General features: G+C 35.9%; 1 protein-coding gene across 1 annotated transcript; it reads left to right on the top strand.

Moving 5' to 3' along the window:
• Positions 1 to 9,058: 9,058 nt before the first annotated feature.
• LOC135208542 (putative exonuclease GOR) lies at positions 9,059 to 13,100 on the top strand. The gene is made up of 2 exons (XM_064240842.1): positions 9,059 to 9,256; positions 11,612 to 13,100. The coding sequence occupies exon 2, from the start codon at positions 11,636 to 11,638 to the stop codon at positions 12,497 to 12,499; it is 864 nt and encodes a 287-aa protein (XP_064096912.1). The 5' UTR covers positions 9,059 to 9,256; positions 11,612 to 11,635; the 3' UTR covers positions 12,500 to 13,100.
• The last annotated feature ends 1,051 nt before the right edge of the window (positions 13,101 to 14,151 follow it).

Here is a 14,151-nt window from a genome sequence, read left to right as displayed (position 1 = left end):
CGCAAACTTATTAAAATACGTCCCGGGAACCACCTCCTTCCTCTCCTGACGCCAAGCTCCTCCGATAACTTTGCCCGGCTAGTTTGCATTTAATGATCGCAGAAGTGCTGGCTGCGAGATGCACTCCCGAGTATTAGCTAAGTCTAAAACTTCATGAGCGAACTTTGGCTCCGCTGATATCCGCGTGTAATCGTTACATAAGAATGTTCAGTATACAGTGCAGCTATGCTTTTGTGTGTATGTGTATATATATATATATATATATATATATATATATATATATATATATATATATATATATATATTATATATATATATGTGTGTGTGTGTGTGTGTGTATATAATATATATATATATTATATACATGCATATATATACATATATAAATTATATACACTTATTATTATATATATCTATATATATTACTATATATATATATAGATATTATATATAATATATATGTATGTATGTATTGTTTGTGGACGAAGTGGCCTAGAGTTATCTTGGGTCTGGACACCATTAATACTTGGTGCACGAAGTAGCCAAGATTGTGTCGGACACCATTAATATTTGTTAACCCAAATTGCCAAGTATCTGGTTATTTCACTTACCATTTGTACTTGCTAGTACAAGAGACCCTTTTATTCCTGGGTCTGGGACTCCCTTTGTACTTAGGGCATAGTTTGTTCAAGTACCTGGTTATTACTTACCTCACTACAGCCAGACACCTGACCCTTCATCACAAATACTAAATGACTGAATACTCTAAAGGTACTAGTGATCCCTTATATAACTGAACAGTCAAGAAAACAATCAGTCTAAGTTCATTAAAATAGGTGTGAGGTAATCTAAATTAAAGGGCATCACTCCTTCTACAATTTAAAATCTAAGTATTTCCCTGATTCTGATTTATTTGTGGGAAACGGCACAATTATCACTCTATATTTCTACCTAGACAAAAAAATACAATATAATACTTAATTATTATATACTGGTGGAAGTAAATGAAACACTTCCAAAAATTTTCAATACAAAAATTTATTTCTAAATTCAAAATTTATAAGTGAAATTCACAATCTCAGGGAAATTTTTATTACTTGAAAACAAAAGTTTAATTAATTCTTGAATTAATTATTAAGCAAAATTAAATCAGAGTTTATCAAGAAAATTAATTAAATTACATTATAAAGCAATAATTAAATTTGAAATGAAATTTAATTAAATACAAATTAATTTGCAAGTGTTAGATTCAAACAATTACATAATAGAATATTATTCAAACTAATTAAACAAAAAAAAAGACAATGCAAAAACATAATGCATAATATGAAAACAATTAAAGCATTGACAGTACAAACATTAAGCATATAAAAATGGAGATGTCAGAGGAACAAAGCAAAAGAAAAATGTATTGAAAATTATAATTTTATCCAATGGTAAAATAAAACCTCGAAGTGCACTACAAAACATTTGTAAAAATACCTAAATACGCAGCTGCAGCTTAAAGGCCTGTTACACACTTTTACACTTTCGTGGGCGCCTTCACAAAACTAATAGAAATAATACTATGTTCAGATTCCACAAACAACACATACATTAAGACAGTTACTGAGTGACCTTCTCCTTCTCAAATACAAAATTAATGTGAGTTACGTTAAGTTAATGAAACAGCCTCGCAACCGAGCGAGTGCGAGAGAGAGAGAGAGAGATCCTATCCCTCACGCCAGTGGCTAGGTCTCGGAATCGAATGAATGGTTTCCTATCCCCATAAGCGTATGGGCGATTAGCATCTAGTTCAAGACGAAAACATATTACATCATCTCTCTATGAATAATATCATTGTAGGGAAGGTCCTCAAGGAGTCTATGCGGCCTGGGAGGTCTTACGCACGTGTTTGCACCAATAAAGAAATCAGCTTAACTAAGACATTCTCAAAGTGTGACAACAACCCTCTTCAAAAGGCTTATGAGCTTCCACTCTCTCAGTCTTACGTTACTTCAAAATGAAAAGTTGGACTACTTAACACATGTTATCTTTAAATTTGGGAATCTGAACACAAAAGCATACATTTCATAACACGATACACAGGTTCTGAGGTGAATTAATCATATTACCAAAATTATAATTGCATTACAAAACTTACATTATAAGAATATATATAAATATAAATATATATATATATATATATATATATATATATATATACATTATAAATATCGGATTAATATAAAAGGAGCTACAGACAATTTCATTTCTGTGATTAGAAACACCAAAAATAAATAAATAAATAAATTAAAAATCACTCACATTAACACATGTGACTATGTAATTGACTATATACTCGATTTCCGATTACTGTTACTATTACTACTACTACTACTACTACTAGCGCCTCAGTGGCGTGGTTGGTATGGTGTTGGCGTGTCACCTCGGTGGCCGCGAGTTCGATTCTCGGTCATTCCACTGAGGGGTGAGAGATGTGTATTTCTGGTGATAGAAGTTCACTCTCGACGTGGTTCGGAAGTCACGTAAAGCCGATGGTCCCATTGCTGAACAACCACTGGTTCCGTGCAACGTAAATACACCATACAAACAATCTACTACTACTACTACTACTATCAGTTACTCCTATGCACTAAACCACAAGCTCCTTAAATTAGTATACAACCTGAGACGCTCTTCTTAGAATTCTGGCAGCGTCGGAGGAGAGTAAATTACCAGCATTGCTCATCAACGTGAGCATGTTAATGACTTCAAATGGTCTTCATTTAACGATTCATTAACAGATTTAATTCGGAACAGATTCTCTTTCCAAGTGTCAATGTTCCATCACGAAAGCTGTACAAGATTTAATTCAAATGGAAAACAGTAAATTTTGGACGTAAAATTAGCTGTGTTTACAGCATGAGTATTAATGAGAGCTTATAAATAACTTCATTTTTTATGTATTAATGACTTTTTTAATTGGACACGGGAAAAATGTTGTTTCCCTCACACGATCTTCTGAGACAATTCCATTTATGTCTCGACATTTTCTCTGCATGGATACCTCTAGATGCGGAATTCGCTCTCTGCTTTTACTTACTATCTTGTCCCAAACCCTTTTCTCTGTTTTACGTTAGAACGTGCCCATTCTCTGTACATAGACACGCATACATACGCACACACACTGTCACGTTTCAATGCATTTAGAAACGCGTGCATGGTTTCTTCTTAAGAGTAAAAGGTGAGTAAACGTTGGATTATGTGAGTAAATAGACACCAGGAAGATGGAACGAGGCCTTTCAATATGGGTGTTTGTTGAATGGAAGGGGTTGATTCGTATACCACGATGAAGACATCCTCTACAAGGAAGGTCATTATCCCGTCCCAGATTCAGAAATGGAACAAATGAATTATCGATATAGTTCATGCATTTACGCACGCAAAGACACTGAAACATTTCAATCATGCATTTACGCACGCAAAGACACTGAAACATTTTAACCCAACCGCAAAATACGTTCGGTACCCGAATTCAATACTAAAATCTTATGAAGTCTTGATTTACTTAAATGAAAATCTCAATCTTGTAATATGGCCATCTCTAATATGTGCCCATCTTCCTCCAATCTGTCTATATGCCCTAACTAAAAGCCACGTGTCTTGTGGACGTTACATGTTACTGTTGTTCAGAAGTACTTAACAATGAGTAGATATCATCCTTCGAGTCTTTTTCGGCCTTCCTGTTTATATATATGATATAATATATACGAAAATATTTAAGTTCATTCATATTTGTGACGACTTGTCAATTGGAAGGTGGGCTTGAGCCTGTTTCTCTGTTTGTTGACACTTTGAATGCGAACATCAAAGAAGGTTATTTTGTGCCTGACCCTGTGTGTACACATCTACACATTTCCGCGTCTGCTAAACTTCTACGTTTGAAATTAATCCAATTATAAAGAGTTGGAAAGTTGTAATTTATCTGACAAAATATAAATAAAAACATGCCTCTGGCCAGCCCTGTGAGAGCTAATAATCAACTCAGTGGTCTGGTAGAACTTTTTGATTATAATAATAATAATAATCATAGGTTTCGTTTGACTAACTGAAGACGCGTATAAAGTTCCTTTTAAAGATGCTTTTGTGCTCATGCCTGTATAAATTAATGACGTACAAGTTATGAACGCCCCACGACGATAATGCTCTGAAGGAGAGAACCTACGGCTCTTAGATACCGAAATCGCCTGTTTATCTGTGTAAGATTCAGTGCAGACCGAGTTTGTAAGATGTTAAAGGGATAAGACTAAATTGAAGGAGGGAATTATGGGAGCTTCGTGTAAAGAGAACCTACACTAGGAGGATATTACTGAAAGGAATGAAGATACTAATACAAGGCTAAATTAAATCGCCTGTTTTCAAAAGAAGAGGAATGGCGTCCTCCAGTATTTAATCCCCATTTCATTCTACTTTCTTCATTCTGGACTGAGCTACAGAAAGGCAGTGGAATGTCCGTTCCAACAGCCTTTGTATTTAAAAAGAAATAATTCATTTTATAGTAGAACGAATTCCATGTCCAGCTGAGAAGGAAAATAACTACACCTTTAAATGGAACCAATTTTATTAACTATTCCAGTTCGCAATTTTGTCTCACAATAATTTGTACTTTTGCTCAGACATTTTCTTTTTCCCTTTCTACAAATTTTTTTTGCGGTAAAAAGTGTTTATTATTGATGGCTGAGGTAGTTTTTCAAATGAAAACTGACACGACAGTTTACAGATATGATTGTAAATTGATCGTAAATTTTCGCTAAGATGTTCCTCATTGGTACTTCTTTTTTTTTTAATTCAAGGGCATCGTTCGCTTCTGTTTGCTTCAAAGCGCATAGTTTTAAGAATTCAAAAGCCCCGGGTTTGACATTGACAATACAGACGATGAAAGCATATTTGTTCTCCCTCTCTTTCTCTCCAATAAATCCATTTTGCACATTGCATGTATATTCATATCTTGTGCAAGAATGTATGCAGTTAGGTCAAGGCTGAATGGAAATAAAGGGCCAACGCTTTGGATAACACGTAACATGATCCTCTCCACAACGTCACGGGCGAGTTATAATAATCAATCGGCTTTGGAAGTGCCGTGAAATTCAGTTTCTTCCCCTCGGTTGGTTTTATCGTAATCCACAGTCACGTATGGCTGCACGTTATAGGAATCAGTCTCTACAGGGAGCCTTCGGGAATCTGTTGGAGACGAGATTTGTTTCTCCATTTCAAGGCTCATGCTACAATGAGTATTTTATTATTATTATTATTATTATTATTATTATTATTGTATAGTACCCGACCATAATAAGTCAATGAGAAAATTGGAACTTTTGTTAAATATAATTATACTTTTAATTAAGGAATCAAATTCAAAATATGCAATCTGTACAATTCACCATGTTAATATAATGTAAAATCATTATTGTATTATGTTAATATTAGTTAGAAAATTGTACTCTTACCAGAATAAAATTGTGGATAAACCACACTTTACGTTACTCTTACTAATACTTGACTTTCTAAAGTCTAAACTATTCCTTACGATGGTTAGCTAGTTAACTGCCCTCACTCTTCTTTCACCCATCTTACCTATCAGCTGAAAAGAAAAAAAAAGTGACAGCAAAGGTTTTAACAAGGTATGTAAGCGACTAAGCGTTCATATGTCCCACCTTTGCGGCGTGTTTAGTACAAACACGTTGGGAATGTCCGATAAACAAACAAAAGACTGTAAATGTCATAAAGATAATGACCCCAAAGAAATACTGTGGCCACCATTATTTAATGTGACCTTTTTCCTTTGACTTTTTTCCTAGGCGAATTGTGACTTTTTTCCCCTGTGACTTTATTACCGGCCACCATAAATTAATGTGACTTTTTTTTCCCTGTGACTTTATTACCGGCCACCATTAATTAATGTGACTTTTTTTTCCCTGTGACTTTATTACCGGCCACCATTAATTAATGTGACTTTTTTCCTGGCCAAAATTGTGACTATTACCTGCCACCCTAAATTAATGTGACTTTTTCTTTCCTGGCCAAAATTGTGACTTTTTTTTTTTTTCCCTGTGACTTTATTACCGGCCACCATAAATTAATGTGACTGTTTTTCTTAGCCAAAACTGTGACTTTTTTCCCTGTGACTTTATTACCGGCTACCAAAATTAATTACTTTTTTCCTGGCCAAAATTGTGACTTTTTTGGTGACTTTATTACTGGCCACCATAAATTAATGTGATTCTTTCCTAGCTAAAATTGTGACTTTTTCGGCTGTGACTTTATTACAGGCCAACATAAATTAGTGTGACTTTTCTTTTTCCTAGCCACAATTGTGACTTTTTTTTCCTGTGACTTTATTACCGGCCACCATAAATTAATGTCTTTTTTCCTAGCAAAATTTGTGACCTTTTTTTTCCTGTGACTTTATTACCGGCCACCATAAATTAATGTGACTTTTTTCCTAGCCAAAATTGTGACTTTTTTTTCCCGTGGCTTTTTCCTTAGACAAAATTGTGACTTTTCTTCCTGTGACTTTGTTACCGGCCACTATAATCTGGACTTTCCTTGGTAATCTGTGTCAGAACGATAGGAGTTTTGATTTTTAAGAGATTAGGAAAACATGAAGGTGATGGCTTTTGTTATCTGGCGTTATCTTTCAGTATAATTATTTTACCACATTGTAATTTGTATTAAGCTTTGAATTTAAGATTGTAGAGCTGTAAATCTTCGATTGACATACTTGTAATTTCAACGATTAGAATTACAATACAAACTCAGGATGAAATATATATATATATAATATATATATATATATATATATATATATATATGCCTGCACATATATGCACGTCTAAAACTGTAGAACTATAAAGACACGCTACCAACAGAGCCCGTCGCGACGTTATCGAACATGTCCGTATCCGTTATGGTTTCATTCGTCTACTACACGTACGGCGAGGAGTGACACGAAGTTGGCGAATGCAACGTTTTCTCTTCCACCACCCTCTCTCTCTCTCTCATGATTTAATAAATAAAAATGCACACTCCCATTCCTTGTCAACGGAACACCCATTCTTATATGAAAACGGCTGAAAATAGGGAGACTTAAATTTTGATATGTAAATGAAATATATCAGTATATAAAAAGTAAATTTACTTATGATAGGTATTTGATGAAAATTCTCCTTAAAGAAAAAATTATTTTATTTTTTACAGATGAGTACCTCAACTATGCATTTTACAGTTTATGGAAAATAGATGGGAATGGTTTTGATGTGTATGTTTTATTTTTAGACGTTTGTTATTGTAAGTTTGTGTACATAAATTACATATATAGCGTATATATTTATATGTAAAATATACTTGATATGATTCTTAAATAAAAAAAAAAGTTGAGATGGCCAGTTTATAAGATGACGCAACATCATCTATGTTCCTTTTGCTTGTCAAAAATAAAATTCCACTTTGAATGTTACGACGTGGATCACGTCTGTCAGTCTTCTCACGCGTGTGTTCGCCTAATCTTGTTTATGACACTTGGCACTCACCACCCCCCCCCCCACCCTTCCCAATTGCGTTTCTTCCCATAACTCTTCATAACAACGTGAGTGCCTACGTTTTAATTTTCAATCACGTCAGATATAGATTGCTATTGCAGAATGCAGATTAATTCATAATTAAACGCTGAGCACAGCGCCACAACAAATTGCTTTTCTTCTTTGCAACTTTTTAAAGAATTTTGTACGTCATAGAACATCTTTCTTTGGACTGCCTCTCTCTCTCTCTCTCTCTTAATCGATTAGTCACCGTGCAATAAATATTTGAGATTAGAATGGATTATTAAAAAGTACCCAATTGTAAAACGTGACACAAGTTGCTAAGTTGTGAAATATTTATGTATATCGTTTTAAATTGTTTAAACCTCAGAAACATAGAGAAATTTTGTTGTTGTTGATTGGTTGAATTTTATGTTAGAGTAATAATAATGTTGATTTTTGTTATTATATCTACAGTGAAGGCAAATTTTCTGACTAATCTCTTTGTATGTGTGCACATCCAATGTGATTCCCAAATACATATGCATTGTATTATATATATATATATATATATATATATGTATATATATATATAATATATAGTCTAGTGAATTAAATATTGAACTCTATTGTTGGCTTAGTATTTGTGAGTAGAAATAAGTCACGTGTGTATAAGTAAAAAATTCATTATATATATGTGAGTGTATATATAAACAATAGATAGGTAAGAACAGATATTGTATCATATTTCCTCAAAAGCAAATTGCTTGTAGTACATTCGGTGTCCCAAAAATAAACCTGTTGTTTATTATTTTTTACAATTAATTGTTCAACCATTCATCAAAGATTCAGACTATGAATGTTCCCAGGAACATTAATTTTCTCATTCTCTCTCGTTACTGTTTCTGTTGGAGAAAACGGCGTTATAAGATATATATATATGTATATATATATATATATATTGATATATATATATTATAAAAAATATATATATATATATATACGTATATATATTATACATTACAAAATTATGAATAACCTGATGCAACGTCTCTCTTTTGGTCTGTACTATCCCTGTCATGCACACACATTAGATATATATATATATATATATATATATATATATATATATATATATATATATATATATGTGTGTGTGTGTGTGTGTGTGTGTGTGTGTGTGTGAGACAATCTTGATAACGTCGATGACCACACGTATTAATAAGAAATAACTTGATGCAATGTCTATTCCTGTCACACACACACACATATATATATATATGTATATTATATATATATATATATATATATATATATATATATACATACACACACACACACACACACATACAGTCCTACCAATACTACAAGCCAAAGACGGGTATTGTTCATGCTCTCCTCGCCGTTCCCTGCGACGACGTCGCAATGTTGCAACATGTTATTGCTCGTTCGTACGCGTACGGTTCAACCGATTCCGGTCGATCTTATCAACAACGTCACCACCAGTTTAAACTCGATGCTGAATCCGTTTCCAAGGGGCGCAAGTGTTATTGGTGTACGTCATTACATTCCGGTCTGTGTCGCTGAACAGTGCAGTTCCTGTTGTTCGCCTTCACGAAGCAACGTTGACGCTTTACTAGAATTGTTCTACTCTTGGACATTGCATTAGCTTTAGTCGTCCGTCATCTTAACTCTAGGTATGTTGTACTGTTTTGTTTTCTATTGTTTTTAACATCTAATCAGCAGTGGCGTGTCGGGTGTTTCCTTGGAGATTAATCGACTTTTTTTCCATAGTATTTTGGTTCCTAATTTGCTTTTGCTATTTATTGAAGTTTAATTATTATATGTTTTCTTATGAACATGTTTCTGGTGACGATGATTCACTATTCATGCCGGTCGAAATAAAACGTATATTAACACTCGACGGTGAACTTAGAACATATATTAACACCCGACGGTGAAAATAGAACGTATATGACATTGATCCCTGAATAGAACGTATACTAGTATGACATTGATCCTTGAGTAGAACGTATATGAAATTGATCCCTGAATAAATAAAACATTTTGTCGAATACCCTTTCCCTGAATAAATGTTCTGAATTGTTGTCGAATTCCCTTTGCCTGAATAAGTAAAAACTTTGCCAACTATCCCTTGCCAACCAAATGTAGGAAAATACAAAGAATCCTCAATAACAAACTTATCCTAGGTGAGATCAACAGCTGGCCAAGCCATAAGAACCGCAATTGGTATATTATTGGTACAATCGAAAGTGTTGAACATAGGTGTGGCATAAATTTTTTTTTTTTTAATTTTTTCTTTCAAGTCCAGATTCAGTCAGACCTCCCCCGGGGGATGATGGAAGGCGGTTGCAAGATTGTCATTGGAGTCGTGCCATGCAGTATACCAAACTCCCTTTCAGAATTGATCTGTAGACTCTGCGCTCGACGACGTGTCTGTGAACAAAAAACGGCCCGATGTTAACTGACAACCAATTTCACTATCAACTTAGACGTTACAACCAATTCTATTATCAACTTAGACGTTATCTATCCACTGATGCCAGCCTATTCAGCGTTCCGTTGCAGCCAGTATAATATGTCACAGTCACGTATGACACGGTCATGTGTAATGATATCAATATTGCATTCAACGCTTGCGTAGTCTACTTCTGGCCAAATTTGTATGCAGGATTTCTTCTTACAATGACACTAGTGAACAATATCACACATGGCTTTTTTCTTATTTTGTGTCAATGCACTCGTTGTTGCAAGCAAGTGGCCCGAAGTCACCGAAAACTCTCTCTCTCTCTCTCTCTCTCACTCACACACACCCCACACTCTCTCTCTCTCTGTCTCTCCTCTCTCTCCTCTCTCTCCTCTCTCTCTCTCCTCTCTCTCTCTTCTCTCTCTCTCTCTCACACACACACACACACACACACACACACACACACACACACACACACACACACTTTTTCTTCCTAGAGTTTTCCCGAATTCCACTCTCACTTTCACGTAAGTCGTAACGATCCGTGTCCTCGTATTGACGAGTATGATACATGGTGTGACTCACCCCGACGGTGTAATGCGTATCTACCCCCCCCCCCCCCCCCCCCCCTTCCCACCCCTCGAATGAGTGAATGCAGTATACCAGAATTGTCTAAGCGCGTTTGGCGCTATGCTTAGCCTATACATGTGTTCAAGGACAGACATTATATTTAATATAGTAGTGTATCTTATAAGATCCCAAATAATCGGATGATAAATGCCATTATTTTTTACTTCACAATATGTTCATATAATTACGAATTTTATTTGTGTGAATAAATTGTAATGTAAATATATTATTACAGAATGTATGAAGCTCTAAATGTACATTTTCTTGAAAGATAAAGGGGAAAATTGTTCTCTTAGACATGGCTCCACACCGCTAGTACTCAATCAGGACCACGATCATTTTTTTGTTTTTGGTAGATCTAGGGTACTTATCCGCGGCGGCCTAGACTGTGGCAGTTGCAGTTTTTCTATGCAGTTTTACCTACTGAACAAAAATTTTATGTAATATTTATTCGGACGACTGTAATTAACCTTCAGGGTTCAGTACTAAACACGGCGAAATACATTGGACGCCCCAATCCCTAGTGGATGTCGTATCCGCGGTTACGTTCCTTGCAGTCCGTGCGGAGTGCTTCTGTAGAAATACCTTTTTTTTTTTTTTTTCTAAATATGTCCTTATTTAGCCAACAGGTTCGGCGCTGTTCATAGGTACGCAGTATGGTCTTTGGAATTCTTTGATTGCTAACTGGATAATAATCCCTAGTTAACCTTGTATAGAGTTAGCATAAATGACAACAATACATCACAAATAACTCCAATTTTTCATACCTACATTCTTTTACGGCCATGTTGCAACGAACCTACGAGACTTTTAGCAACCAACTTGTTTTCTAAATAGTTGTGCATATTACAATTAAACTATAAAATCTACTCTGTAACTAGACCACTCCATCATTTTTTAATATTAATCTGCAATTAATATTCTTCCTTTCCAGTTGAAGTCTAAAACTACGGTGACTATGGACATTCACTCAAGGCTGTGGAGGCTGAAACTTAACGAAGCTCGGTTGAAACATGAAAATTATCCGCGTCCTCATCCCTCCATCCAGGGGAAAGCACAGCTGCACAACATGGCTTACAGCGTCTACAAAGTGATACCAAGTTCACACCAGAGACACTGTAAAAGATGTGCCAAGATCTATGCCATTGATGACGAAGGGTTAGCGGCGGTGGTGGAAGAATGCTCCTACCATCCCTTCAGGCTGGGCGGTGGGAGAGCTCCTAGACATCGTTGCTGTGGGCGGGGACCACATGGCTTACCCTGCAAAGTGGCATCTCAGCATATCAGCCAAGATGTTGACCTTGAAAAATTGGTTGACTTTGTGTCGACCAGAGGAAATCCTGGAGGGTCCTCGTCTGTCTTCGCCCTTGACTGTGAAATGGTGTGCACCAAAGCTGGCCTGGAGTTAGCTGCCATTAGCGTTGTGGACACAGCCTGCAATGTCGTTTACGAAACGGTGGTTTTGCCTCGTCACCCTATCATAGACTACTTGACCGACTACTCCGATCTGACCGCGGCAGATTTCAGGGGCATCACAACAAGGCTCACAGATGTCCATACGAGTATCCTCGGGCTTTTCGGCCAAGACACCCTACTCGTTGGCCATGGGTTAGAACACGACTTTCTGGCAATGAAACTCCTCCATGACAACGTTGTTGATACGGCTGTTCTTTATCCCCACACGAAAGGAAATGGTTTCCGAAATTCTTTGGCATATCTTCAAGAACGCCATCTTCCACACGTAAGCAGGACAATCTCGGGACAGCTCAAGTGTAGAGGGGATGCAGCACTTGCTATGAAACTAGCCTTATTGAAGTGTTAATGGAGTTGGGTTTCAAGTTGGAGAAAATTTTTGTGACTATTGCTGAATTTGTCAAGACAGGTTAAGATCAAATAATCTTATAGATAAAATATCCTGATTAGGTCCCATGAATTAATGTAATCAAAGTATAATTTTCAAAAGTAAACACACTTTCTTTATTATATAATTTTTCAAAAGCAAACACACTTTCTTTATTATATAATTTTTCAATAGCAAACTGTCTTTTTTCTTTTATTGCATTCATTTTTTTTTTTTAGATGAATGATACAAGTTCATTCTGGTATAAAGGCTAGTCTAGATTTCTCACTACAGATTTCGCTCAGAGGCTAAAATACTTGTAGGAAAATGCTCTGTGTTTTAGTTAATATGAATATAAGGGTTTTGAAAAATGTTTGTTTCCCAGAGTGAATATAAAGATGTGGTTTTTTCTTTTTAAGTGGCTTTTATCAGGACCTGTCAAAGAATTTTTTTGTTTTGTTTCACGAGAAAGTAAAGATTTTATTCAAATTAACTTAATCCATGCCCATTGTTTATTTTTGTCATTCTTCCAAATGTTGCAGCCGACTAACAAAACCATTAAAGTGAAGAAACCAGTAATTTATCTCGAGACTTTTATTTAAGTTTACCAAATAAACAGTTTTACGTGCTTCTCAGGAAGTCTGATCAACATCTATAGTGTGCTTTAAATAAGGTCACGTATTATTCAAAGCATTGATGTTGCAAGAAAAACTGTTTCAAAGAAAGGTTGTATCTTGCTTGCAGTCAAACTAAACCTGCAAGGTCTCTACGTGGCCCACCAACATGCAAAACCTGAACTAGCCAGCGTGCCCGACAATGAAGGTCTCCGATGAAGAACACATTGAAACGATTCTGGACGGTAAGTTGTAATATGGGTCGTTGTTATGCACAGTATATAATTAACCCGCCCCCCAAGCCCGACCAAAAATAGTGTGCTAGGTATTTCAGGTCGGCAAATAATGTAGCATTGTTATAGAGTATATAATTAAACCCTCTCCCCCCAAAAAAAAGCCAGCTAGGCATTTCACGTCGGCAAATACTGAAATATTCAGTTATTTTACACCGGTGTTATTAACCATACCGTAATGCTTCTTCCCTCTGAGTGAATGTGCTTTCAAGTTTAATTTGCATCTGATGTAGTCTCATTTTGTGCCTAGTTAGGCCTAATACTCCTATTTCCACTTCCAAAGGACTTGTTCTGCGTGATGCCTTTTCTTTGGTGACTAAGTACAGATGACTATTAAACAACGCAAGTGATATTCTCTGTAACCACGTGAAATTCAGTAAAACATTATAGTTGGACACCACACCAGTGGCTGACAGGTGTCCGTGCCACCTCGCTGGCCGCTACTTCGATTCTCTGACATTCATGTTAACCTTTAGAGATGTGTATTTCTGGTGATAGAAGTTCACTCCCGATGTGGTTCGGAAGTCACGTAAATCCGTTGGTCTCGTTGCTGAATAACCACTGGTTCCGTGCAACGTAAAAACACCATGCAAAGTTACCATGCAAACAAACAAGACAGGTGTGTTGGGGCCCACTGCTGATGAGTATTATGTGATCAAAAGTATTTTCTGTCATGCTTCCCCTCAGTAAAATAAAAGTAGCGAACGGTTCCGTCAGTAAAAGAAAG

The sequence above is a fragment of the Macrobrachium nipponense genome, chromosome 35 (assembly GCF_015104395.2).
Source record: "Macrobrachium nipponense isolate FS-2020 chromosome 35, ASM1510439v2, whole genome shotgun sequence".
Taxonomy (NCBI): domain Eukaryota; kingdom Metazoa; phylum Arthropoda; class Malacostraca; order Decapoda; family Palaemonidae; genus Macrobrachium; species Macrobrachium nipponense.
This window is presented reverse-complemented; position numbering and strand designations above follow the sequence as displayed.